At 45.6% G+C, this 25,551-nt stretch overlaps 3 protein-coding genes across 6 annotated transcripts; all 3 read left to right on the plus strand.

Annotated features, from left to right (window-relative positions):
- The first annotated feature begins 691 nt into the window (after positions 1-691).
- On the plus strand, positions 692-12,824 carry taok2a (TAO kinase 2a). 4 transcript variants are annotated; one of them, XM_088437842.1, is made up of 20 exons: positions 692-1,119; positions 3,756-3,896; positions 4,031-4,102; positions 4,194-4,295; positions 5,033-5,078; positions 5,153-5,249; positions 5,567-5,680; positions 5,751-5,842; positions 6,029-6,122; positions 6,198-6,279; positions 6,770-6,940; positions 7,055-7,264; positions 7,485-7,613; positions 8,234-8,470; positions 8,539-8,667; positions 8,737-8,940; positions 9,025-9,264; positions 9,547-9,768; positions 9,864-10,046; positions 10,669-12,824. In XM_088437842.1, the coding sequence occupies exons 2-20, from the start codon at positions 3,765-3,767 to the stop codon at positions 11,560-11,562; spliced, it is 3,450 nt and encodes a 1,149-aa protein (XP_088293968.1). In that variant the 5' UTR covers positions 692-1,119; positions 3,756-3,764; the 3' UTR covers positions 11,563-12,824. The 4 variants fall into 4 exon arrangements, with proteins under 4 accessions (XP_088293968.1, XP_088293970.1, XP_088293969.1 ...); XM_088437844.1 differs by having other exon boundaries at positions 9,547-9,759; XM_088437843.1 differs by having other exon boundaries at positions 7,491-7,613.
- A 779-nt stretch (positions 12,825-13,603) lies between these two features.
- Positions 13,604-18,391, plus strand: cdipt (CDP-diacylglycerol--inositol 3-phosphatidyltransferase (phosphatidylinositol synthase)). Its single transcript, XM_088437891.1, has 6 exons — positions 13,604-13,918; positions 14,933-15,067; positions 15,479-15,632; positions 15,702-15,783; positions 15,887-15,968; positions 16,613-18,391. Exons 1-6 carry the CDS (start codon positions 13,738-13,740, stop codon positions 16,750-16,752), a joined length of 774 nt encoding a protein of 257 aa, XP_088294017.1. The 5' UTR covers positions 13,604-13,737; the 3' UTR covers positions 16,753-18,391.
- Positions 18,392-18,882: 491 nt separating this feature from the next.
- Positions 18,883-25,533, plus strand: maza (MYC-associated zinc finger protein a (purine-binding transcription factor)). The gene is made up of 7 exons (XM_088437866.1): positions 18,883-19,879; positions 20,391-20,541; positions 21,422-21,783; positions 22,217-22,491; positions 22,572-22,635; positions 22,707-22,878; positions 23,428-25,533. The coding sequence occupies exons 1-7, from the start codon at positions 19,847-19,849 to the stop codon at positions 23,727-23,729; spliced, it is 1,359 nt and encodes a 452-aa protein (XP_088293992.1). The 5' UTR covers positions 18,883-19,846; the 3' UTR covers positions 23,730-25,533.
- Positions 25,534-25,551: the final 18 nt, after the last annotated feature.

A 25,551-nucleotide genomic window follows, 5' to 3' on the forward strand; every position in this document is an offset into this window, starting at 1 on the left:
ACAATTGAACTGCAAAAAAAAACAACAACAACAAACCACCTATTTTTGGCATCAGTCCAGTTTCTTAAAGGTAAAGACAACCGCAATATTTTTATTTCACAAACATGTTCTATACAACCCCATTTGTCTAAACACAGTACGTATTGTGTGTACGTGCGTGTTCGTATAACATAAATTAAGCAGCGAAATTCGCCCAATTTTTATCCATCTCAACTTGCAGCAATTTTACCTGTTGTTGATTGAAAATGGTATCGCAGTTGCTTAAGCCAATCACATCTCAGAACTCAGAAAACTGAGTAGCGATTGGTCCTTACCTGCGCACCAAGTGTCATGTTTGGTCAACATAAGTGGCAAAATGGTCGCCATCTGTGATGGCTAAAACGGGTGTTGTATTTTTTTAAGACCAGTCGATATACATATAACTAAACTCATGATGGTAAAGAAAAATTGGGTGTTCCTTCCCTCTTCAATGTAAACATGTGTCGTGAAGTGGCATTGTATTGTAAACCGCAATTGTCATACATGCTTCAGTAATTATAAGCCTTTAAAAACACTAACATAGACAAAGCAGCAACACAAGCGACATCTAAATCAAAGATTGAGAAGTTTTATTTTGGTAGCGAAAACATGACAAGAAATAGGGAAAATAGGTTTCCGCCGGGCTGCACTCGAAGCTCCGCCCCCATCTGTCTGTGCCATCTTGAACAAAAACGGCGGAGGAAAAAGGCCGAGACAAAGATGGGGGGATTTTTTTAAAAAGACGTTTTAAAAATTCAGTCCTCGAACTTTCCTCTCAACCGGACGTTGTGGACTAGAAGTGAAGCTTCGTGGACGAACAGCAGCCCCACCCGGCAGAGCAGCTAAGCTAGCGTTAGCTTCCCAGCTAGCCCGGCTAAGCTAACATTTAATGAGAGTTGAAAGTTTCCAGTCGCCCCCTCAGAATACACTTGAGTTATTTATTTTTTTGGAGCGAGTTATTTTATTATGCTCGTGAGCTTGGGAGGGGTTGAGCGAACGTCGTGTGGATGTCCCGCCGCTGCCGCTATGAAGACGCAAGCTCGTTAGCTCCACTGCTCAGCGCTTGTTTTTCGTTCCACAGCGGAACTGCAGTAAGCCGCGGTGAGTACAAAGCTGCAAAATATATCCATACACAACTGAACTATCAAAGAAAATGGATCCAAACGGGCCGTGGTGGTGAAACGGACGTTCGAACCCTTTCTCGTCACACGTCTCTGTTCATCGGCGGCACGTATTGCAGCTGACCCACTTTTGGACAAAGTGCACAAAGCGGAATGCAAAATAGGACAAAGTGGCTCCGTCTGCCTGGGAACAATCGTCCATTTGTGTTCGACTCCCTATAAGCCAAGACTGGCTTAAAATTTCTTGTTGATAAAGCACGAGCTGTCATGCTAACGAGCGAGGTGACTGCTGACGTCACAGCTCGTCTCAAGCAAGTGTGCCGTCATATGAAGTCAGTGGTTGTCTCGCAGTTTGAGGGTTCGGTGTTCTAGTCTGGAATCCGCTCATTCTAAAAACGAATTTGGTTCTGTGAATATCAACAAATTGGAGTGATTGGCAAGTTGGCAAAGTGAGGCTTAGGAGCCACATCTGGCCCGGCCACAGTCCAGATCTGACTGGCCATCACAGTGACCATAAAGTCAAATGAAAACTAAATATTCTTTTGTTTTAGGTTTTTATAACTGCACTTTGTTTGATGTGTCCATGTATCGACATTTGTCACTTATATAATAGTATTTGGGAGTATTTATATGTGTTTGAGAGAAAATCATCAAAAACCACCCACCTCTGTAGGACTGGAGTTTGAGCAAATATCAACCGGCGATTGGTGCACAAAAGGCTAATTCAACCCCAAATTGTTTTATTTAAAATGCTCGGTGCCAGGCGACTCGGTGGAAGAGTGGTTAGCGCCTTCGCCTCACGGTTCATAGCCCTGAGTTCAAATCCAGCTGGCTCCAGCCTTTCTGCGCGGGGTTTGCATGTTCTCCATGGGGATTCTGGCTTCCTCCCATGATCTAAAGAAATGCACGACAGATGTTTTGGACACTCAAAATAGTCCTCAGGTATGATTGGGTGCATGAATGGTTGTTTGTCCCACTGTGCCTTGCGATTGGCTGGCAACCAGTTCAGAGTGTCCCCTGTCTACTGCCCATAGACAGCTGAGATAGCCACCAGCAAGCCTGCAACCCTACTGAGAATAAGCGGCTCTAAAGGATGGATGTTCGGGCAGCCAGTGATATGGCCGCAGTAATTGTTCCTCTTGGACCAAAAACGTGTTTGAACAGCACCCTTGATATTACATAATCTTCTTGCAAATTGGCAAACGGCAGCTGCCACTCAAGCCTCATGCAAGATTGATGTCTTTTGGTAGCGATTGTGTCTGCTTTTGCATCTTCTGAACGTCACGCAGCTGCTGTGTCAGCTCGCATTATTCCAAACATGGAACGGAGTCACGTGCCGATGCTCGTTAGGCACCGCTGACTAAGCATGTGTGTCATTGAAGGCTTTGTGGCTAAATAGACACAATGATGAGTCTTTGGCTTTTTGCATTTAGTCAACGAGCTTTTCTTGGAGTCAGTGCTCTCGTTTGCGGCCGCTCAGTTCGCTGCGATGCCGCGTTGTTTGTCAGGATGCTCTCGTCGGCTTCCTTCCTTCCTGCCGAAGGACGCTCAAATGTATAAATGGAAATTGGTTGACCGCGTTTTGAAAGAATGCACACGCACCATGGGGATGGGGGGATGTGCGAGTCAGCCCACGGGCTTTTTTTTGTGCGCTCACTGAATCACTTGCGCCTGCCTGGCCTGCTGATGTTGTTTCCTGTCACAAGCATGGCATCACGCTTGAAACACATCCAAATGTTCCACATGGTTTCCTCATACACTTCTGAAACAGCCATGATAATAATGACAGTGACGGTCCTACATGCGTGAGAAATAATCAGTTCCAGAGTCAAACTGGCCCCATCATAAAACAGTTTGACATTTCAGGCAACAGCAGGGTTGAATATGTACTCGCTATACGGAATCAAATATGTTTATTTTAGGAAAGGGTGAGTACCAATACCAGCTCGCGTTATTGTGCCACCAAAGCCATTTGGGAATCAGTCACTGCATTGGACATTGGCAAGTAATGATACCAGATATTAATGTCACTGGGCTGTCCAGATACAACTTTTTCAGTACTGATACAATATGGATATTACCGCCAAGAGTACTGTGTTATACCAATATTGATACGACATCAGCACCATGAATGATTGATGCATGTGGTGTTTAGATGTCAGTATCGAGAAAATTACATTCATTTAACATAAACATCTTTTAGTGATGAAAATAATTGGACAGTAGCACAATACAAGATGGTAGATAAGAATATTGTAATTCATTTATTTGTACTCCCACTATATCGTTTCAAGCATATGGAATGGTTTGAAAAAAATCAGTCATCTGGTTTGGGCATATGTGGAACATATTCCCTGTAATAAATTTGGCTTCTCTTAGATATGGTTTAGTTTTGGGTCTGTTCACATCAGCTGCCATTTTGTTGCCCCCACGCTACTCTTCATGCTTTCCTCCTCCAGCACCGTTCACGTGTCAACTATGTGGGAGAGCATCCTGAAAGCGCACATTTGGACACCTAGCAATATGATGATGATGCAACACGATACGATCTAGCGATTTTGCCATTCTCGTGTAAGCCGGCTCGTTTCTCACGGTGTCGCCGTTGCTCCCCGGCAGGCCCTGGCCATGCCCTCGAGCGCACGGGCGGGCAATCTGAAGGACCCGGACGTGGCCGACCTCTTCTGCAGGGATGACCCGGAGAAGCTCTTTGCCGACCTCAGGGAGATCGGCCATGGCAGCTTTGGAGCGGTCTATTTTGTGAGTTGTTCTCTCACCACCTCAAACTACCATAACGTCGTTAGGGTTGAGTTAGAGATAGAGTTGAGTCGAGTTTGGGCTCTTCCAGACAATTTTTGAATTTTGCAATAAACCACTGCTGACTCGCCTTTCAGGCTCGAGACGTGCGCAACAATGAGGTGGTGGCCATCAAGAAGATGTCGTATAGCGGCAAGCAGACCAATGAGGTGACCGAACACGACATTCACAGCCGGTCCCATAAAAAAAAAAAAAAAAGATCCTCACTTGACAAAATCTTTGTGTTGTGTTGATGTGTAGAAATGGCAGGATATCATCAAAGAGGTCAAGTTCTTGCAGAAACTTCGCCATCCAAACACCATCGAGTATCGAGGGTGTTACCTGAAGGAGCACACGGCATGGGTACAACCTTTTACCATTTAAAAATTATTTAAAAAAGAATATTTTGGAGTACGTGAATGCGGATGCAATATCTTGTTGTGTAAAAGAAGAAATAATGCAAATCCCCGATGAGGAACCCACCTAATGCAAATCTTGTTATGAATTCTGCCATTGTCATCTGCTTTTTGTATAAGTGCAGTGAGGGAATACTAGAATACCCTTACTCAATTCTGAATACAGAATATAATTTCTTTTTTGTTGTATCTTGAGGGATATTTTATTTGATACGTCCAGAAGATAGATTTTGTATCATCGCCTGTTTTATTTCTGGTTTGTCCGGAAAATTGTGTAACTAATGTCAATGCACATCCGTGTAAAAATAACAAAGGCTAACACCCTTTTGCAAAGTACTCCCTAGAACACAATTTCGCAATATGTTGCTTCAAGTTCCAATTAGTTTGCTCCTAGGTTTATTTTAGATTTGCTAATACCTGCAGAAGCCCTGTTGAAAGTCTCACGTTCCCCTGAAAAGACTTCTCATACCCCCTGGGTTACATTTACCCCCATTCGAGAACAGCTGCTCTAGAACTTGAAAACTGCCTTTTATCTCTTAGCATCGCCAAAAAACTGGTATTTTGAAAGTGAATGTTTTGCGATAAAACATAGTAAGCAAGACCGCAAGGTGCAAATACATGGAAGAGTAGGAAAGCTGCCCGATGATTTCATTTGTTTTCAAAACTTGTCTTTTTTGTCTGCAGCTGGTGATGGAGTACTGCCTCGGCTCCGCCTCTGACCTCCTTGAAGGTGAGCCTAGGCCCGAAGGTCATCTTTTCCCGACTTTTATCATTTGCGCCCAACATGCTTGTGGTTGTTTGCAGTTCACAAAAAGCCTCTGCAGGAGGTGGAGATTGCTGCTATTACCCACGGTGCACTGCAGGGCCTGGCGTACCTTCACTCTCACAACATGATCCACAGGTGGCGTCTTGCTTTTCGTTGATGATTGATTGCTCTCAAGACAGGGGAGTAAGTTACATCTGTCCAAGTCAGCTGACCTTGGCACTCCATATCAAAGAAAACAGAAATGCTTATAAATTTACCATTGTGCAATCAAGGAAATTCTTGAAACAGGGCTACAACTAACAATTATTGAAATAATTGGATTAAAAAATCTTCCATCCCTTTGTTAAAAATCAGCACATTACTCCAAATTGACTGTATAGAGACCACACAAGCATGAATTGCTTACGATTGACGTAGTGACTCGACTGCTGCACCTGTATCGTCATTCACAGGGATGTTAAAGCAGGCAACATCCTGCTGACCGAGCCCGGTCAAGTCAAACTGGGCGACTTTGGCTCCGCCTCCATCGTGGCCCCAGCCAACTCCTTTGTGGGGACACCCTACTGGTGAGTCCTCACTTTCTGGCAAGACACCCAGATCACCTGCGACGCTTTTTAAATACGGACATCGGTGCAGGATGGCTCCAGAGGTAATCCTGGCCATGGACGAGGGGCAGTACGACGGAAAAGTGGACGTGTGGTCGCTGGGCATCACCTGCATCGAGCTGGGTATGAGATGCACTCTTGGCAGCAAAATACACTCGTTCGTCACCATTTGCGAACGTTTGACCTGTTTCTACTTTTGTATGGACATCTGTCAGAAGAGATGTTTCCAGAAGTCATTTAAAATGTGGAACTTAAAGATAAATGACCACCCCCGGCCTAAAAAACAGTTGTGAAATTATGTTGTCACAGCGGAGAGGAAGCCCCCCCTGTTCAACATGAACGCCATGAGTGCCTTATACCACATCGCTCAAAATGAGAGCCCCGTATTGCAGTCCAATCACTGGTGAGGTCCTTTGCTTCTCTTCACACCTCATCACTAATAAAACAGATCCCTCACCTCTCTCCCTTTCCGTCAAAGGTCCGACTCCTTCCGCAACTTTGTGGACTCGTGTCTGCAGAAGATTCCCCAGGACCGACCCACCTCCAACGTGCTGCTCAATGTGAGAACAGTTATCTCAACATGCAAAAAACGTGGTCAGACAATCGTATAGCATTAGTAAAAATGAATGTAAACTATACACCACACCCCTAATTTTAGCTGCCACAGATAGATTATATCTCGTTAAAGTAATTCCCAAGCTTTTGCTTAAGTGAAACTATGTAATAATGCCATCGTTTGCAGAGGAGTTTGCAGAATAAAATACGCCTAGAGAGAGATACCGTTACAAATGTAGTTCCAAGGTTTTATTTTTCAGGCACGTATGATACAGAACTCTTTAAGGCTCTCGTTTACCCCCTTCATCTCAAATTATTTGCACTGGCTGAACAAACTTTTTTGTTTTGTTTTGTTTTTTCCCTGAAAGCATTGCTAACCTGATATTTTTAGAAGAAAAATCTGCTTCTATATGGATGACAGCATTTGTTTTAGGTGTGATGCAACGCCTCACACGATTTAACGTGAGCTTAAACTCCTTCCCGCTGCCCGTTCAGCATCGCTTCCTGTGCCGCGAGCGTCCCTTGACGGTGGTCATGGACCTGATCGCCCGCACCAAGGATGCCGTGCGCGAGCTGGACAACCTGCAGTATCGCAAGATGAAGAAGATCCTCTTCCAGGAGACGCAGCAGAACGGCCCCGTGTCGGAGGGAGGGGAGGACGAGGAGGTGAGCTGGAAGAGAGCCTATGGTCTCGTCTTCTCAGAAATGAAGAGCGGGCTGCATTTGGAAAACACTAAAAATGGGCATGAGCATGTGGGTTAATGTGTCTTTGCTCATCAGGAGGTGGAGCAGTACCTATTGCGCACAGGCACGGTCAACAGCATGGAGAGCTCGCAGTCGGTGCCCAGCATGTCCATCTCGGCCAGCTCCCAGAGCAGCTCTGTCAACAGCCTGGCCGACGCCTCCGACGACAGCAGCGGCGAGATGGCCATGATGCAGGAGGGAGAGCATACGGTCACCTCCAACAGCTCCATCATACACCGGCCCATGGTAAGCATGCAATATTCGCCACCTGTGTTGGACTCCTTGTGGAGTCTTAATAGAAGAAAATCTGGGATCGACTTGATAAAATCATTTCTTAAATTGTTTTACTGCTCCCGTGTGTTTTAAATACATTTCAATTCATTGAAGTTACATGATCTGATTTGCCTTGATTTGGGGTTTCTCACCTTGCTGAGTAGTGGTGAATCTAGCCTGTCATTTTGTTGAGGCTCAGGACAACATCTACGATGACCCTTACCAGCCGGAACTGGAGCAACCCCAGGCTCCTTCTGCTGGTCGCCGCAGAGCCTACTATCGCAACCGAGACCACTTTGCCACCATCAGAACCGCCTCCTTGGTACGTCCCGACCGCATCCTTCTCTTACTTTTTCTTCTATGCGTAAACTGCTCGACAGCAAGAGAAGTACGGTGCATCCCAGACCTGCCCCCATATGTAAAACTTCGCAATATAACAAATTTTTAATATTTTTATATCTCCGATCAGAACACATTTAAACATTTTTAAGGTCTTTCTTAGTCCCTGTTTTCCAGAGAGGAACCAATAACTGACACCGATATTTGTCAAGAGCCTTTTTAAACATCTGTTAGCTGATAATAAAATACTTTAAAACTACCAATTTCGGTGACTAGTGAAAAAGCTTAAAAATATGATTCTGCTGACCTTGCGAATACTGCGAATACCTTTGGTTCTTGTTTAAAATGAAAATGAATGAATTGATGAATTGGTTCAGTACTATTCGAATTTGAAACGTGGAGTTGGATTTTTTTTAACTTTGATACCATTTTTTTTTCACCTTTTCAATAAGAAAATGAAAATCACCAACCAAATATCTGCCTTTTTGACTACTAATAATCATTATTAAGTGGGAGCAGGTACAGTGGACTGATAAACGGAGGAACACCATACCTTCTTGCACTCAATGAAAGCGACGCGTTCTCACTCCGTTCCATCTGCAGGTGACCCGACAGATCCAGGAGCACGAGCAGGGCTCGGCGCTGCGGGAGCAGATGTCGGGATACAAGCGCATGCGACGGCAGCACCAGAAACAGCTGATGGGCCTGGAGAACAAGCTGAAGGCCGAAATGGACGAGCATCAGCTCAAACTAGACAAGGAGCTGGAGAACCAGAGGAACAGCTTTTCCTCGGAGGCTGACAAGCTTGTCAAGAAGCACCAGGCCATCCTGGAGAAGGAGGTGAGCGCCAGGATGTCACATTAGGATTCAGCCTTTAAACCTCACGATATTGGTGCTTTTCCCTGCAGACCAAAGCTGCCCTGGCAGAGGAGAAGAAATTCCAACAGCACATTCTGGGCCAACAGAAGAAAGAACTGACCAGCTTACTGGAGGCGCAGAAGCGTCAGTATCGCCAGCGCAAGGACCAGCTGAAAGAGGCAAGAAAAAAACGGACAGCCGCTCAAGTTTCACATCACCTCTGACCTTGCTCCTTAAAACCTTGACAGGAACTGAACGAGAACCAGTCCACCCCCAAGCGGGAGAAGCAGGAGTGGCTGATCAGGCAGAAGGAGTGCCTGCAGCAGATGCAGGCAGAAGAGGAGGCCAGCCTGCTCCGAAGGCAGAGGCAGTACTACGAGTTGCAGTGTCGGCAGTACAAGAGGAAAATGCTCCTCGCCCGGCACAACCTGGAGCAGGATCTTCTCCGAGAGGTACGGCCGCCGGAATATTGATGAGAATGGTGCTTTTAACAAGCGGGGCGATCCGCCGAACCCTTGACTCCCTTCCCCCACCAGGACCTGAACAAGAAGCAGACCCAGAAGGATCTGGAGTGCGCCATGCTACTGCGCCACCACGAGTCCACTCAGGAGCTGGAGTTCCGGCAGCTGGGCTCGGTGCAGCGGACCCGCGCCGAGCTGATTCGAACGCAGCACCAGACGGAACTGACCAACCAGATGGAGTACAACAAGCGACGAGAGCAGGAACTGCGTCAGAAACACACCATGGAGGTGCGGCAGCAGCCCAAAAGTCTCAAGGTGAGTCTTCACTGTTGTGCCAGATTTACAAATTTACTATGTAAACAAATGTAGACTTTAGAAGAGAAAAGGAAAAACATTGTATTTTGGGCTTTTATTTTGAAAAATAATAGTGGTGAAAGGGGAACTAAGCTGAACCGTTTTAAGTTTGGAATGATGAGAATCAATCAATCGATTTTATTTTTATTGATAATAGATTTTACGAGGGGGAAACAACTGTTGTAGATAAGACTTTCAGAGTGCAGTCTTTCATGACGTCACGTGACCATCACTGTTCTCCAGTCCAAAGAGCTGCAGATCAAGCGTCAGTTCCAGGAGACCTGCAAGATCCAAACGCGTCAGTACAAAGCCTTACGCAACCACCTTTTGGAGAGCACGCCCAAGTCGGACCACAAGGCCGTGCTCAAACGCGTCAAGGAGGAGCAGACGCGCAAGCTGGCCATCCTGGCCGAGCAGTATGACCACTCCATCAACGACATGCTGTCCACGCAGGCTGTGAGTAAGGCAAGGAAACTACGCCGCGCACCTTCCTCGCCGCCATACCCTGACCACCACCTTTCTGACGCCTCTTTTTTATTTGATTTTTTTTGTCGCCACAGCTTCGACTGGACGAGACCCAGGAGGCGGAGTACCAGGTGCTCCGCATGCAACTGCAGCAGGAACTGGAGCTGCTCAACGCTTACCAGAGCAAGATCAAGATGCATACCGACACGCAGCACGAGCGCGAGATCAAGGAGTTGGAGCAGAGGGTGTCCATACGCCGCGCGCTCTTGGAACAACGGGTACGCCATCTTTTTTCACATCAAGGGTGTCAAGTGCATCGTATCATTGCATTATTGAGCCTATTTTTGAGTATTTAGCTACAAATTCACCGTAAATTTGGGACTTTAAGGCGCACCAGCAAAAATGTATTAGAAAATCTATTGTTGTCGCGTACAGGCCACACTGGACTATAAGTTGCCGGTTCTAACGTCAGATGTTTGTGCATAAAGATTGGATGTGGAAGATTTTTGAATTTTGGATTTAATGTACTGGCTAATTAAAGCATACCTGCATATTTTGAACACAACACTCACACACTTGGATTGTTAGAATACTGCAACACAACTGTAATATGCCTGGAGGAGGACTATTTATTTAAAAAAGATCAATAAAAAAATCCAGATGCAGTTATTCTTCAAAGTACTGACAGTACTCGGCATTTCCCTGTTTTGTCTACATCTTTTGATTCATTGGAAGTAGTGTTCTCCATAGAGGACATTGTGGCCTTTCTACTAAAACATTTTTTTTTTTTTTTTATGTTATTGTTCGCACGTCTGGGGGAATAAAGATCCGCAGTAAATCTGAGGGTCGATAGGGCCCGTAATTTGCGCATGGCTAACAGCGCCGTCTCGCGTCCCTCAGATCGAGGAGGAGATGCTGTCCCTGCAGAACGAGCGCTCGGAGCGCATCCGGACGCTCCTGGAGCGGCAGGCTCACGAGATCGAGGCTTTCGACTCCGAGAGCATGCGTCTGGGCTTCAGCAACATGGCGCTGAGCGGCATCCCGGCCGAGGCCTACAACCAGGGCTACCCCGCCCCCAGCCCCTCCTCCGGCTCGGCGGCCTGGCCCTCGCGCCCCGTCCCCCGCTCGGGCAGCCACTGGAGCCACAGCGTGCAGAACTCTGTGGCCGCGCCGTCCTGGCGCGGTCAGAACCACGGAGGCGGCGGCGGGGGCGGCGGCTTCGTCCGGACGGAGTCGGTGGTGTCGTCGCACGGCTTCGGCAGGGACGGCGACGGCGCGAAGGGCGGCAGGGCGTCCTCGTCGTCATCGTCGTCCTCGACCTCCTCGCACCACCACCATCACCAGCAGTCGCAGCCTCACTACCTCCCCCAGCACTACCAGCACCACCAGAGCACGCCGCACCTCTACCGGGACGAGAGGGAGCGCGGCAGGGAGTGGGCGGGGGGCGGAACCCACCTTTCCCATCATTCCCAGGGGGGGCACCACCACCACCTGTCGTCCCACGCCTCCTCCCAGTCCCTGGCCCTGCTGCCGCCCCCTCCGGCGCCCCCGCCCGTCTCCCTCTCCTCCTCCTCCCCCCCGTCCTCGGCCTCCTCGTCCTCCTCGTCTCAGGGGGGTTACGGCGGCGGCCTGGGGGTGCGCGGCCCCGGCGGCCTGATGGCCCTCAGGAACAGCCCCCAGCCCCTTCGCAGGACGGCCTCGGGGGGACCGGGCGGCGCCGGCGAGGGCGGCCTGAGTCGGAGCACGTCGGTCACCTCGCACATTTCGAACGGCTCGCACCTGTCCTACTCCTGAGAGACTGCGCACTTTTCCCTTTGGATTCCTTCTCGTGTCCGTTTTGCCGTTTGTGTTGCACAAGACCGAGTTTGGGAGCTCGCTCTCGGACGTGGCGCGGCGCGGCGCGGCGCGGCGCGGCGCTTCCTCTCAGCTTGCGGTGCTTTTCTAAACCGCCCCCACTCTGTAAATATGCTCTTCTTTCTTCGTCTTGGATGCTCTTGAGCCCGGCCGGGTTGTGTAGATAGCCACTACTCCACATGCCAGTCTTCCCTTCATCGCCACGTTGGCCAGCCACCCCGCAAGTTAGCTTAGCGCTCGCGCCGGCGTGGTTAGCTTATCCTAGATCTACACAGCCGCCATATCTGTTAGCCGTGTTGAAAAAAAAAAAAAGTCCCAGTTGCTACAAATCGTGGTTGGCTTAGTTTAGCTTTGTGTCTGCACCGTCCAGCGTAAACTCAGTTGTGATTTTCTTTTCTTTTAATTATTATTTTTAAAAGTTACTTTTTTAACTCAGACTTTTACCTTGGGGGGGGTGGGGCAAAGAATACGCTTGTTTGCTCAATTCGGAGACCTAGTTGCGGTACTGCACGTTTCCATAATGACACCGCGTTCTGCCGCTGCGGTGCGGTTACCATGGCGACGTGGAGGGTTATTTTCGAGGCGGTCCCGTCAAGGCCGTACCCCGAAAATGCGAGCGTCTGTCGAATCTCAATGTGAAATTTGCGGGTGCCCGTTTCCGTGCCGTGTACATAGCCGTACTAACTGAAAAAGCATCTTAGTAATAAGGATCATTTTGTCACGTGACCTACTAAACCAATAGATGCTACTGCTGTTATATTTATGTTGTATGCCTTTTTTTTTTTTTAATACTAAGTTTTTTGTTTTGTTTTGTTTCAAATGTGACTGCCAACGGTGACCACTCAGTGGAGAAGAATAAGCGCAGTGCAATGTTACTGTGAGAATATTAGGTCCATTTCCCAGCATTCCTTGTTCTGGTGTCAGTATTAGCACGTGGAGCGTTCCCACAATCCTTTGGTGCCATGTTCAACTTGACTTGATTTTGTTTTTTGTTTTTTTTTAATGTGTGTGTGTGTGTCCGTCCTCGTGGGTTGAAGTGCAGAAGCATCAGGCCGCTTCCTCCCGCCATGGCGAAGGAGCGCGACGGCCATCGTTGGTTGTCACGTCTACCTCATTTGCACTGATGGTCAAAGAATGTTTGGCTCTTCCCAAACGCGCCAGGAACCGCGCGCTGACTTGACAAATGAGCGACATTTACGTTTTTGAGGGTTTTTTTTTTTTGGGGGGGGGGGGGGGTCATTGTTGTAACTTTTTTTGGTGAAGTGAAGCTTGAGAAGGCACAAAGAGTATAGGAAACAAGAAGCACAGTTTGTCTTCTTGGGTCCCGCCATAAGAGACCGTTTGGGGAAAATGAGCCGGATATGATGCGGTCCTCACGTTTCCCGCAGGCAGGCGATGATGCAAAAGATTATTTTTCTAGTTTTGAAGTCAGGAAAGAAAGTCACGCAGTTGCAAACATGTTTCAGGAAGCTTTCTTTTTCTGTCTAAACATCCAAGTTTTCTTTACACACAAAACTGGTTTAAAAAAATGAAACAGTGGGGGAAACAGTTGTACAGAAACGTAAACAAATAATTTTGGAAAAATAAACATCAGTACATTGTGTTGTTTTTGTCCCTTTTCTTGACTTTTCAAATCACCCAGTTTTGTTATTGTTTTGCTGTTTTGTTTTTTTTTAAGCGTGATTTTTTTTCTGGTGTGATGTGGCTATACACATTCCTATTTTTTTTTTAATTCCGATAATGATTTAAAAAATATTTACATATACCGTATACAAACACACTAAAGGGCACATCTACGATCTTTGTCCGGTTCAAACTGGTGACGACAAAGCTAAAAATAGACGAATGGTGTTTAAAGGGGAGGTGCCAAGGTGGCGTCATAAAAAAGCCACGTTATGCACGTATAGCAGTACCGGAAATACGACCATCCAACAACAAATAATGCGTTGCTACGCGAGGGAAATGAATCAGCTATTGCCTGAATATTAATAATTCTGACTCCTGACTAAGCGAGAGTCTGTTACTGTAGTCCAGTGAAAACATTATCAATCGTTTAAGCAAGTCGTCATTCGTACGGTTTCATTTTAAGTTACAGTAAAATACCCAAAAACGGAAATGGTTGTGTTGTTTGAAGGCTTTGGCGGTAACTTGACGGGGGGGAGCCCAAACTCGCGGAAAAGTCCGCCGACCTCTCATAGCCACAACAAATCTGACAAAAAGCACACTTTTAATTTTCGGCGACCTCAAGAAAAGATGACGCAAGAAAACATCTTCCTCTTCGTCCCCAATCTGATCGGTGAGTTTGTAACGCGCTCACCAGCAGCTAGGCGCTACACGGATGCTAAGCTAATTGCTGCAAATTGCTACTGGAATGTCAAACAAATATTACGACACATTGACAATTTGACAAATTGTATATGTTTATTTTACTTATCAGCGATTGCTTCGCAAGAGGCCTTGACGCTGGAGCCTTTCTTGTTTATTCGTCCTAGCCCGTACTTTAAATGTATTAAATGAACATACTAAAGTTGATCGCCTCCAGAAATTCGTCCAAATACGTGTAATTTTTTTTTTTAATTGTCGAACGACATCTTTGTTTGTCTTTAATTCTCTTCCGGATTGATGTCAAGATATGTCACCGTTTGTTGGCATTAAACAAGTCAAGCAACTTTAACGAGTACGAGAAAATACAAGTTGGAATGTATTCTTCACTCTTAAAGTTAATACACATTTGAAAAACTGCAAAAAGAAATTTGGAGGTTTTTTTTGTTACATCAAAATAATGTACTGTGCTCGTCGTTTATTATATCAGGAAAAAAGGGATTTATTTTTATTATATAACCCAGTAATTGTTTATCAAAATTTCTCATTCAATCCCAAATACATATTTTATTCAATCACTTTTTTTTGTTTGTTTCTAAAATGACGGATGCTAAATGGATTAGGAATGAAAGTAATCTGTTTAGGTTCTTGATCACTAAAGGATTTGATTACCTTTAGGTAGCTAAACATAAATCGTTCACTTCATGTAAGTAAGTACTACAATAATTGATTACTTTAGGTTCCTAAAGTTAGTGAAATAATCAATTGCTTTAATAAGTACCTAGAATTGAATGTCTGCACTCTGAAAAACATAAAAAGATGTCTTTGGGATTGAATGAGTTAATCATGTGTTTTGATTATGGATAGGTCGTATAGAGACCGTTTTGAATTTATGATTCAAATCCTGTAATAATATCTGTGTCAACTGGAAAATATTGTTGCTGTCAACATAGTGATTTTTTTTTTTTTTTTTTTTTTTGGCGTGCAGGTTATGCCCGGATCGTGCTGGCGCTGGTGTCATTCTTTCTGATGCAGTGTTGCCCGATTCCTGCCTGCTTCTGCTACATGCTGAGCGGCTTGCTGGACGCCTTCGACGGCCATGCTGCACGGGCGCTCAACCAGTGTATGTGTTCTACACTCTGATTCATCAATTTACCCAGAAATGAGAGGATTTCGCAATGTTAACCCATTCAATCCCAAAGGCGTACTTCTACGTCTTTACAGAGTGCACGCAGTCAAACACAGGTAGTATTTACATTTTTTTTTCTAAATATTCGGGTAAAGGCGAGTCTCAAATGAGTTCTCACAAAGAATTAAATCAATAAACAAAAATGACAAGAAAAGCCCAAGTCTAAAATAAAAATTCGTTTTTGGGATCGAATGAGTTAATGATGCCGTTGTATTACACGGAACGACAACGATGATGTCACTGTCATCATCATCTTCACCGTCATCTCGATTAAGATGTCAGGGGCGAAAAGGGCAACGACAACAACGATGATGATGGAATTTTTTTTTTTTTATGTATGGGCAGCGACGCAGTTCGGCGCCATGTTGGACATGCTAACGGACCGCTGCGCCACCATGTGCCTGCTGGTCAACCTGGCGCTGCTCTACCCGTCCTACGCCTTCTTTTTCCAGCTCAGCATGTGCTTGGACATCGCCAGCCACTGGCTGCACCTGCACAGGTTGCCCGCCGCAGTCTCCGCCCCTTCCTGCGTGCCGCGCTTGCTAACTGAGCGCGCGTTTACATGCAGTTCCACCATCAAGGGCTCCACCAGTCACAAGAACATCGACCTGTCTGGAAACCCACTTCTGCGCCTCTATTACACCAACAAGGTCACATTTTTTATATATATATATATATATATATATATATATATATATCATTCCTAGAATGTAATATTCTTACTTATCAAGCTTTAACATATTTTGTGTGCAGGTGTTTCTGTTCCTGATGTGTATGGGCAACGAGCTCTTCTTCTGCCTGCTCTACCTAATGCATCACATGCACGAAACAAGCGGTAACTTTCAAACACACACAACTACTTCCTTTCGGTTTTTGTGCTTGCGGTCAGCAAACTGTTTTTAAATCCCCACAACAATATATATTAAGGCAATTTGGTTCAAAAAAATAAGTTTAATATTCAATTGAATCATAGTTAGATTATTTTCAACCAGCCACTACTGCAGCTTCTATTCTATGCGCCTTATAATGCATGCACCCCGTAAATGAGAACTTTTAAAATTCCTCAAAGCCGGGCCTCATAACCCGTTGTGCCTTATAGTGCGGAAAAGGGTACTTTATGCATCCATTGGAGCAATTATACGATTGCCAAGCCAAAATTACAAATGAATTTATTTCCTGAAACTTTAAGGAGAATTACACCTTGGCATAGGCAGGTCTTTAAAATGCTCTTATTTTTAGACGGGAGAGAAACTTTGTGTCAAAGCTATTAGTGGTATCGATACTGGGTATTGATATTGTACTTGTACTAGTATCGTTCTGCAAAAAGTGGTATTGAAGGTCTCTATTTTTTGTGCTTGTTATTGCCTGTTTTTGTGCCTTTTTAGCTACTTATATGTGCATGTGTATGTGTGTGTTTTTTGGCTAGAATTCCAGCATGTGTGTAGTAACAAGCATGAGTGTATTGCTTACGCGTTTCAGGGGTGATGTACTGGGCCCTAGTGGCGAGCGGCGTGGTGTGTTTCCTGAAGTCGGCCATCAGTCTGGTCCACCTGGTGACGGCCTCTCAGAACATGGCCGCCTTGGACGTCGCTCAGCGCGCCGCCAGGAAGTCGCAGTGAGAGTGCCCGTCACGTTGCTGTCTTTTGAAATTCGGACTTGGTGTGGCCAAATTTGTCCTCAATTGTCATTCTATGGTGTCGATACAATCGATATTTTGTAATTTTTTTTTTTTTTTTTGTGGGGACCGGGAGGCAGCTGATGTTTATCCGAATTTCACACGACACTTGGGAAAATTATTTGTCGGGACAACATATTTTTGAGAAAAGAGCAGTTCAAAACACACATTTGTGGCTTAAGTTGCATTCCAGTGAACAGTTGGATGTCCGGGTAAGCAAATGCAGCGCACCTTAGCTGAAAACTTAATATCCCCAGAAGGTACGATCCATTTGTTTACCCCCCTGTCCCGGAATTTATAGTCATTTGTATTTTTGGGCATAAACATCTATATCATAAAGTAACTCCCTCCAAAAATGGTTGCTTTGCTAGAGTATCCTTGCTCTTTAAAAAGAAAAAAACAATAACAGGAAAATGTTTTAACGTTTTTTAAAATGGTTATTTATCATACGCGCACATATGGCCAAAAATGCGTGTTGTACTGAATTTGGTGCCACAATTCAGTATTTGGTCCACATTTAATACAGTCACGCCTTGACATCCAAGTTACATGTTTTTTTTGAGGTTGCTTTGACTTGCAAGCACTGTATGGTGGCAGTGAACTCAGCTGACGACGGAATTTGACGGCCCGTGACCAAAAGTTTCAAAAGAAGCCTGAAGGTATTTATTGCGTCTCCCAGCTGATGTTTACAGTCAAACTAATGATTCAACTGAAAATGTGCTCTTTGTGTATTTCAAACAACATAGCGTTGTTTTACAATGGTCTGTACAGCTTAGCGCCTAGCAAGCAGTGCAAAAATACTAGCGTCTATGTTGTGGTTTTTGAAGCAATGAACAAAAGCAATTGAGCGATTCGCTAAGCATATATTCTTTATCCTCTGTGAAGAATAACAAACATTACTGCAGATCACTGAGTTTTGAGCGTCCTTGTATGTCTTTATTATGCTGCCCCCATGTGGCCCAGTGTTGTTCTTAGCTCTATAAATAAATTAATGAATGCTTTTTTTAGTAAACTATTATAATAGATGCTAGTTCTCATAAGAAAAAAAAAAAGCTTCACAAGAGTTTTTGGGTGGAGGGGCTGGTGGAATGGATTAATTTGCATTTGTAGGAGGGAAAAATGATTTATAAGTGTTTTGGGTTATAAATGTTGTCATTTAACTAATTTAACTCATATCTTAAGGCACTGCAATCGTGATTGGCCACAGTTTGTCCTTTTTTTTCATCTGGGGCTGCACACGTTTCAGATGTTTTCACACATGTTTTTTTTCCCCCAATTCAACTGTTCCTAATTTAGCTTTCTAATTTAGCTCATCGCAACACTTCTCGTCTTAAAGTGAACACAGGCGCTCTGCAATCGCTCAGTCCAGTCTGATCATGTGGGAACATAACCATTTTGTTGCGCTGTAAAAGTTGCTTCCAAAGAATTTATGTGCAGATAAAAACCGATTTTGTTTGTGGAGGTTGTGTAGCACCACATGTCTTTTTTTTCACTTGTGCTGCTGTGATTTGTGTAAAACGTGTGATGAAATATGAGCGTGTAGAATGTATAATTACTGCTGTAAATGCAAAACAGACAACTTGGCTTGTATTTATGTTTTTATTGCAATCCTGGGTCGATTTGAGTGCACTGCTAAATATATATATATATATATATATATATATATATATATATATATATATATATATATATATATATATATATATATATATATATATATATATATATATATATAATTTATTTAAATATAATTTATTTAAATATAATAAAATTTGCAATCCCGATGATGTTTGGATCAGTGATTTAAATCTAATCCCACAGAAGTGGATGAATGGAGATGCAACAATTACTGGGAATTGATCATAAAATAAATAACTTTTGATCATCTGTGAATTATTTAGAAACCTTTTTTTGAACATTTGTCTGGCTCCCAACCTTCAAGTAAATAATTAGGTGGTAGTGTGCTTGCTAGTGAGGACAAAGCGTGCACTAGTAGCTGGATGTTTGATTTCTATTGGCCGTCACATAACAATGTATTCATTATTGTGGGGGTACATTTGCCATCATCACAGCGCATCAGGTCGTGTTTTCAGGAGGCCGAACTGGAGTCCTCGTTGCTAAATGTTGACCCACCGAACGGCGAGCAGATTTGCGACTTCACAAGGAGCCGAACAGAGAATTTGGGATTTTGCGGCCGGACTCTTGGCGTGAGCGCACATTCTGCGCTCCAGCTGTTGACGACGGAATCGTTTGAGATTTGGATCGGTTGAAGCGGCTGCACGGCGCGTCAGGTTCTGTTCGGCTGTTTAGTGTCGACAGACACTAAACGGGGGCGGGAGTGTTGCGACGGCGGCGGGGGGGGGTCGTCGGTTGCCTCTGCCGAATGTCGGTTTTTATTCGTCGGGAGACGACAAGACAACCGTGAGCCCCTACTTTCCCTTTAAAGCACAAACGACGCAGCGGGACAAGACGGGATTTAAAAAAAAAGGAAAAGAAGAAGGACGACGAGGGAGGGAGGGCGAGAGGGAGAAAAAAAAAAGAAAGATGTCATCCCGGCCATTCAAACACCGAGGCGGAGTCAGGGACCGCGGCCGAACGGCAGCGTCCTAGTTGGGGGAGGAGCACTACGCGAGGCCGAGGCTTGGATACCGCGCCAAGGCCTCTCCTGGAGCTATCGTTAATAAATAATCTGCTAGCCTCTCCATCATTTGTGATCATCTTCATTCTCCTCTTCATCACTTTATCGCCACTTTGCATGCAGCATTTGATGACAGCAGACATATATTGCAGAAAAGGCACAATTGGAGCAGGGATGACAGCCTGCGTGTTTTTTTGTTTTTTTTTGCGCATTAAATTCATCTGCTTTGCGACAAAATAATCCAGAAAGCTCAGGAAGTACGATTTAGGCGGCGCACGATTGTTTTTTCAATTTTGCCATTTTGGAGCGAGTGAGCTGCGAGGGAGCGTTTGCTGGTTTGCTCCCCCGACCGAGGGAGCCTCCGGGCGGCCTGCCGCTTGCTGACTGGCCGCTGAGCAGCATGGATACTTCGTGGAGCAATTTCCTCTTTCAGGTGAGAGCCGAGTGCTTTGTTTCACTTGACACTCGGGAGGGGGGAAACGGGATGTGATGGGGAAGGGGGTCACACCGGGGTCAGGGTCTGCCCACCTAAGCCTGCATCCAGGTGTCGGGAAAGGGGGGGCGTAGGGAACCTGGTGCGTCAATGTTTACTTCGAGCATTATTCTTCATATGCACCCTGCTAGTCACTTTATTAGGGTCACCAACAATGGAAAGATTGGGCAAAAATGGTGTTTTGTGGAGAAGATGTTTGCATGAGCTTGGGCAAAAATATTGTTTTATGGAGTAGATGTTTGCATGATTGATAGTGCTGCTGTTTGTGTTAATCACAAAAGATATGCACAGTCTGCATAGAGGACTACAGGAATCTCATTAAGACTGAAATTCCGAGGATTTTTACATTTAAAAAGTTCCCCAAATGAATCAAAGATTGTCGGAATAGTTCTTGGTTGATATTAGAGTCAATTGTTATATCTGTGCAATGTTGTTTGTCATTTGGTGACAGACGCCGGCGACTCCAGGGCAGCAGGAGGCGCCCTTGCAGGCGGAGCTCCTACCTGAACTGAGCGGCTCGGCCCAAAGCCCACTGGCCGAGCACCTGGTGGCCCCGCCGTCCACAGTGGACACGGCCGCCCTCAGTGAGGAGCCGCTTCCCGGTGAGGCCTTCGGGAGGGAGGTCATTTTTTACTTCATTTTTTGACCTACAGGTCAAACTTCTTGTGTTTGTTTGTCACCTCCAGCAACAATTCACGATAAAATGGACACGTTTGGCTGTTTGCGGTAATAACATGTTAAAGGGGAACTCGAGTAAAAAATTTCCTGTGATGAATATTGTGGATTATAAATCAAAATCCACCTGTTTTTATCCATCTCGGGAAAAACTTTTGCCATTTACTCTCGTCTGAAAGTAACATATTTGGCGTCAGCCTGTAAACAAGTAAACTCAGGAAACGAGTAACTGTGATTGGTCGTTACCTGAACCCTGGGTGATTGTGATGTCATTTAGGCAAAATGGCTGCCCCCTGTGATGGATGAAAACATGGATTTTGCTGCTTAATTCCTATTCCACAAATGCAAATTGAATCGGACATTTTTAGGCAAGTGGGGGAATAGAGCACTTTTTTTTTTTGCCTTGACATCTCCTTTAATATTTTGCGCATAATTTGATAGCTAAATTATTTAAAATTTAACCATCAACTCAATTAAAAGCACGTTTTGCCACTTGTCGACTGAAAATGACTCCACATTCTCAAGGCACAGGTTCAGTCCGTGAATTTCAAAAGACCAAACCCAAAAAACAGGTGAGCCGTCGTTTTCAGTTGACAGCAAGTGGAAAAAAATCTGTTTTGTACATGAAATCTAATTTCCTCATCAAATTAATTCGAGACACTTACTGAAAATCGCTAAATGATTTTCATTTCCTTTTAATGAAAGCAACGCACGTCAGTTAGCTTACTGCTCCCGGATCGGTTCGAAAGCCATAGACAAGCTAACGGAAAGGAAGTTTGTTAGTTCTGACGGCCCCTCCCTCCGCAGTGAAAGCGTCACCACCCAAAGCCTCACGCCCCGCCCACATCTGCGCCACGTGCAACAAAGAGTTCAAGAACAGCTACAACCTGCGGCGCCACCAGTCGGTTCACACGGGCATCAAGATGAAGGACCGCGCCGCCCGCGACAAGGACGAGGGCGCCAAGTCGCTCCCCAAACAGAGCGTCCCTCTCTCCCTCCTCCAGCTCACCCTGCCGCAAGAGCCCGACGCCCCTGATGCCCTCCCTCAACCCGGCCAGCAGGTGTCGGTATCCATCGCCCCGGTGACCGTCGCCATGGCCATGCAGCCGCCCCTGCAGACTATCCCGTCAGCCGCGGTGGTCGTGGTGGGCGCCGCCGCCGTGGAGCAGGTGAGTATCTGCCCGTTTTACCGTGGTTTTTCGGACGAAGTTGACTGTGTTTTTCCACATTGTGAGTGGTCAGTGAACGCAGCGCCAGTGTACAGTCACGTTGAATGCACTCCAAGCGCTTGTTTTTCTTTTTCCTCGTGACTCAGCTGGCGTTCATTTTAAACACCCGGCGTTGCGCACCGTTGTATGAGCGTATGCCAAAAGACCGCAATTAATAAACGAGTCAAACGGAATACATTTTCATGTTCCCTAGCGGGGGACTCTTAATTGAATCAGATGGAGACATTATAACTTTGACATGATCCTCTCCGTTTTAGTAATATTGCTGAATGTGGACTCGAACGTCGGTTCAGTCTGTTCGCTTCTTTTATTGAAACTGATGCCGCAACAACCTCAGCTAACACAAGCCGCTGTTTTGTTTCCCCCTCCTTAGAATCTAAGCCCGGTCGCCGTGGCACCTCCCAATCCTGGCGGCGGCGCCAACCAGGTGCGCAAGAACCACGCGTGCGAGGCATGCGGCAAGGCCTTCCGAGACGTCTACCACCTCAACCGCCACCGCCTGTCGCACTCGGACGAGAAGCCGTACTCGTGTCCCGTCTGCCAGCAGCGCTTCAAGAGGAAAGATCGCATGAGCTACCACGTGCGCTCGCACCAGGGCGGCGTGGAGAAGCCCTACGTGTGCCCCCACTGCGCCAAGGCCTTCTCGCGGTACGCACGCACGCCTTTTCGTTTCTGATTGGCTAAACTGGGCCACACGTTCTACTCTCGTTTTTTTTGTTTTGCTCCAGGCCGGATCACCTCAACAGTCACGTGCGTCAGGTGCACTCCACTGAGAGACCCTTCAAGTGCACGGTAAGAACCCCCCCCCCCCCTCCCCCCTTAACCGGCTCGACCCGAATGTGTCGTCGTCACGCACCCCGCAGACGTGCACGTCGGCGTTCGCCACGCGGGACCGCCTACGGGCTCACCTGATACGCCACGAGGAGAAGGTGCCGTGTCACATCTGCGGGAAGCTCCTGTCGGCGGCGTACATCACGGACCACATGCGGGTCCACAACCAATCGCAGCACCACGCCTGCCACCTCTGCAACCGAAGTAAAACTTCCCGGAGTTCACATGCACGTGGTTCTAGGGCGTGTTAGGCAAACTATGGCCCGGGGGCCATATACAGGCCGTTAAGATTTGGAATCCGGCCCGCCGAACATGAAGGAATGATCAGTCAGGAGTAGAGTAATAATGTTACTATTTGAAAACATTGATCATTTCGCCCTCCTTCAGTAATTTAACGTCACTCTCCTCCTGACTGATAATTTCTCGGTGTTCGGCAGATGGGATGCTTTTTAATGGCCTGACACGAAGACTTCCTTTCACTTTTCAAATTAAGAGCTAATCAATTGGAACACGAAACAACTTTGCTGAACTGTGTTTTTCTTTATATTTGTTATGTTTTACACAAACGCATGCAGTATTTTCTTGAAGAAAAGCCAGAAATATAACAGATGATGTCACATGTTCCAATTAATTTGCTCTTAATTTGAAAAGAAAAGAAAAACTTCCTGTTGCCGTCACGGCATTAAAAAGAATCAAAAATCAAATCCATCCATGAGGCTTCATTTTCCCATCATCCCTCACTGCATTTTTCAGGCTTCACCACGCTGACGTACTTGCGGGTCCACGCGCAGAAGCACCACGGCCAGGAATGGAAAGAGAGCGGCGGCGCCCGCGGCGGTTTCGGCGGCGCGGGGCCCGGCGGCGTCCTCCTGTGCCAGCTGTGCGGCGTGCAGTGCAAAACCACCACCCAGCTGCAGGGCCACATGGGCACGCACGCCAACCAGGCCGAGCCCGACCCCGCCGGCCCCGTGGGCGACGCCCCGCAAGCCGGCGGCGGCGCGGTGGGCTTGCTGGTGACTGACTGCTCCAGCATAAGCGCGCAGACGCACAGCTAGCACGTGCGGGGAAAAAGCATGATGACATCACAATGACATCATAACAAACTTTGGAATTTTGGGGTCCCAGTACCCTGAGGCTGAGACCTCTGTGGCTGTCTCAGGAATCCTTGTTACTCATTCCTGATGCCATCATCTCTATATTAGGGATTTTTATACAGTGGATTCCATTATCATTATATCGGGATTTATATATAGTCGAGTCAAGCACCGAGGCGCAACATGAAGCTCCTCAACTCACCTCTACATAGTTCGAAGTTCCAACAAATGAAGAACAGAGGGGAAAAAATTGATGTTGTGAATATTTGAGGGAACTCAAATGCTAAAGCCATTTTGCATTACAGTGGACCTAAATAGTTCCTTTTCAATGGAATCATCTCGATCCGCTATCTAAACTGGTTCCTCACCTAACCGCTGCTTAAATTGACTGCACAAACTGCATGATTGCATGAGATTCAGACAATCCTGACTCCCCAATCACGACTAATGGATTCGAGCTGGATCGCGGGATACTTTTTTCCGTCAGTGATTCTCAAATGGGGATCTGTGAAGACACTTCAGGAAGTACGTGACATTTTACCGGGATTCCTGAAGGTAGGGTTAGAAAGTCTTAATTTATTGCCGTGACAGGAAAAGTGTGGTTTTCTTTTCAAATTAAGAGCAAAATAATTGGAACATGAAGGTTGCATGCTTTTGTTTTGTTAAGGTTTATACACATGCGCATTGTTAGTAGTGACGCAAATCTGCTACGTGACCACTTGGTTGGCCAGAATAGAACGGCGTCTGAGTAGCGGTTCCCAATACAGCCACAGATGTCTTGGCCTTATTGGCTGCGTGAGGGGCCTTTGATGACATCATGGTTACCTCAAAATTTGCCACCAATTCGCAGCAAAGAAGACGAATGAGAGTGAAAAAAAAAAGACTTCAGACTTTGTATAGATTCCTGTTTTTATCCCCAAAACATTCCATGGATTTTCATGTATGCGTGAGATGCTGCTGGGATTCTTCAGTGACGTCAGCATGTGTGTGTGTGTGTGTGTGTGTGTGTGTGTGATTCGGGTGCGTGTGTGCATTTTTTTTTTTTTTGTATTTTAACGTTGAACGTGCTCAATGATGAATTTGACTTGTATTTCGTAGCTCCCTGCAGTGGTGAGGCAAAATGGAAGAATGTCTGCCCCTTCTTTGTTTCAACTGGTATTTCTCACTGGATTTGCTAAAAATCTATATATTGAAATTTTGTTTAAAACAAAATCGGCTGAAAAAAAAACTTTGTTTCTATTGTTGAAAAAAGTAATATTGTTTTTTTTTTTTTGTCTGGTCCGCCTTCAAAGGTGGAAGACTTATAAAGCCAGGTAAAGCTGGGCATATGGGATATGGGCATAGTTGAAAATCTATGTAGTCACTGTTGGATATTTTTTTGATAAGTAAATTAATTTTTGAGTGGTCTGAGTGGAAAATAGTTATGTAAACCCACAATAGAAAAGTTCTGGTCAAAAATGTAAGTATAACAGCAAAATTGAACAGCAATGTAGCAGTAAAATTTTAATCTATAAAAATACTGTGGAAAAAATGTTTTTAAAAATATGTACAAAATTTGGTATGAAATCTTCAAAAAGATGACCAAATTCCCCCTAAAATGTCAGTATAAAAAATGCAAAAATGTCTTTTTTTTTTTTTTAATTCAGTGTCGAAATTCTAATGGAAACTGAGACGTCTGCAATGTACTTCCAACCAATACTGTAACCCTTTTCCGTGCTCGTGCAAACTGATGATCGTTTCTGTGTATTAAATGCACAAAAGTGAACTTTATGCTTGGTGGATG

The sequence above is a fragment of the Hippichthys cyanospilos genome, chromosome 16 (genome assembly GCF_059441005.1).
Source record: "Hippichthys cyanospilos isolate Australia breed blue-spotted pipefish chromosome 16, RoL_Hcya_1.0, whole genome shotgun sequence".
Taxonomy (NCBI): domain Eukaryota; kingdom Metazoa; phylum Chordata; class Actinopteri; order Syngnathiformes; family Syngnathidae; genus Hippichthys; species Hippichthys cyanospilos.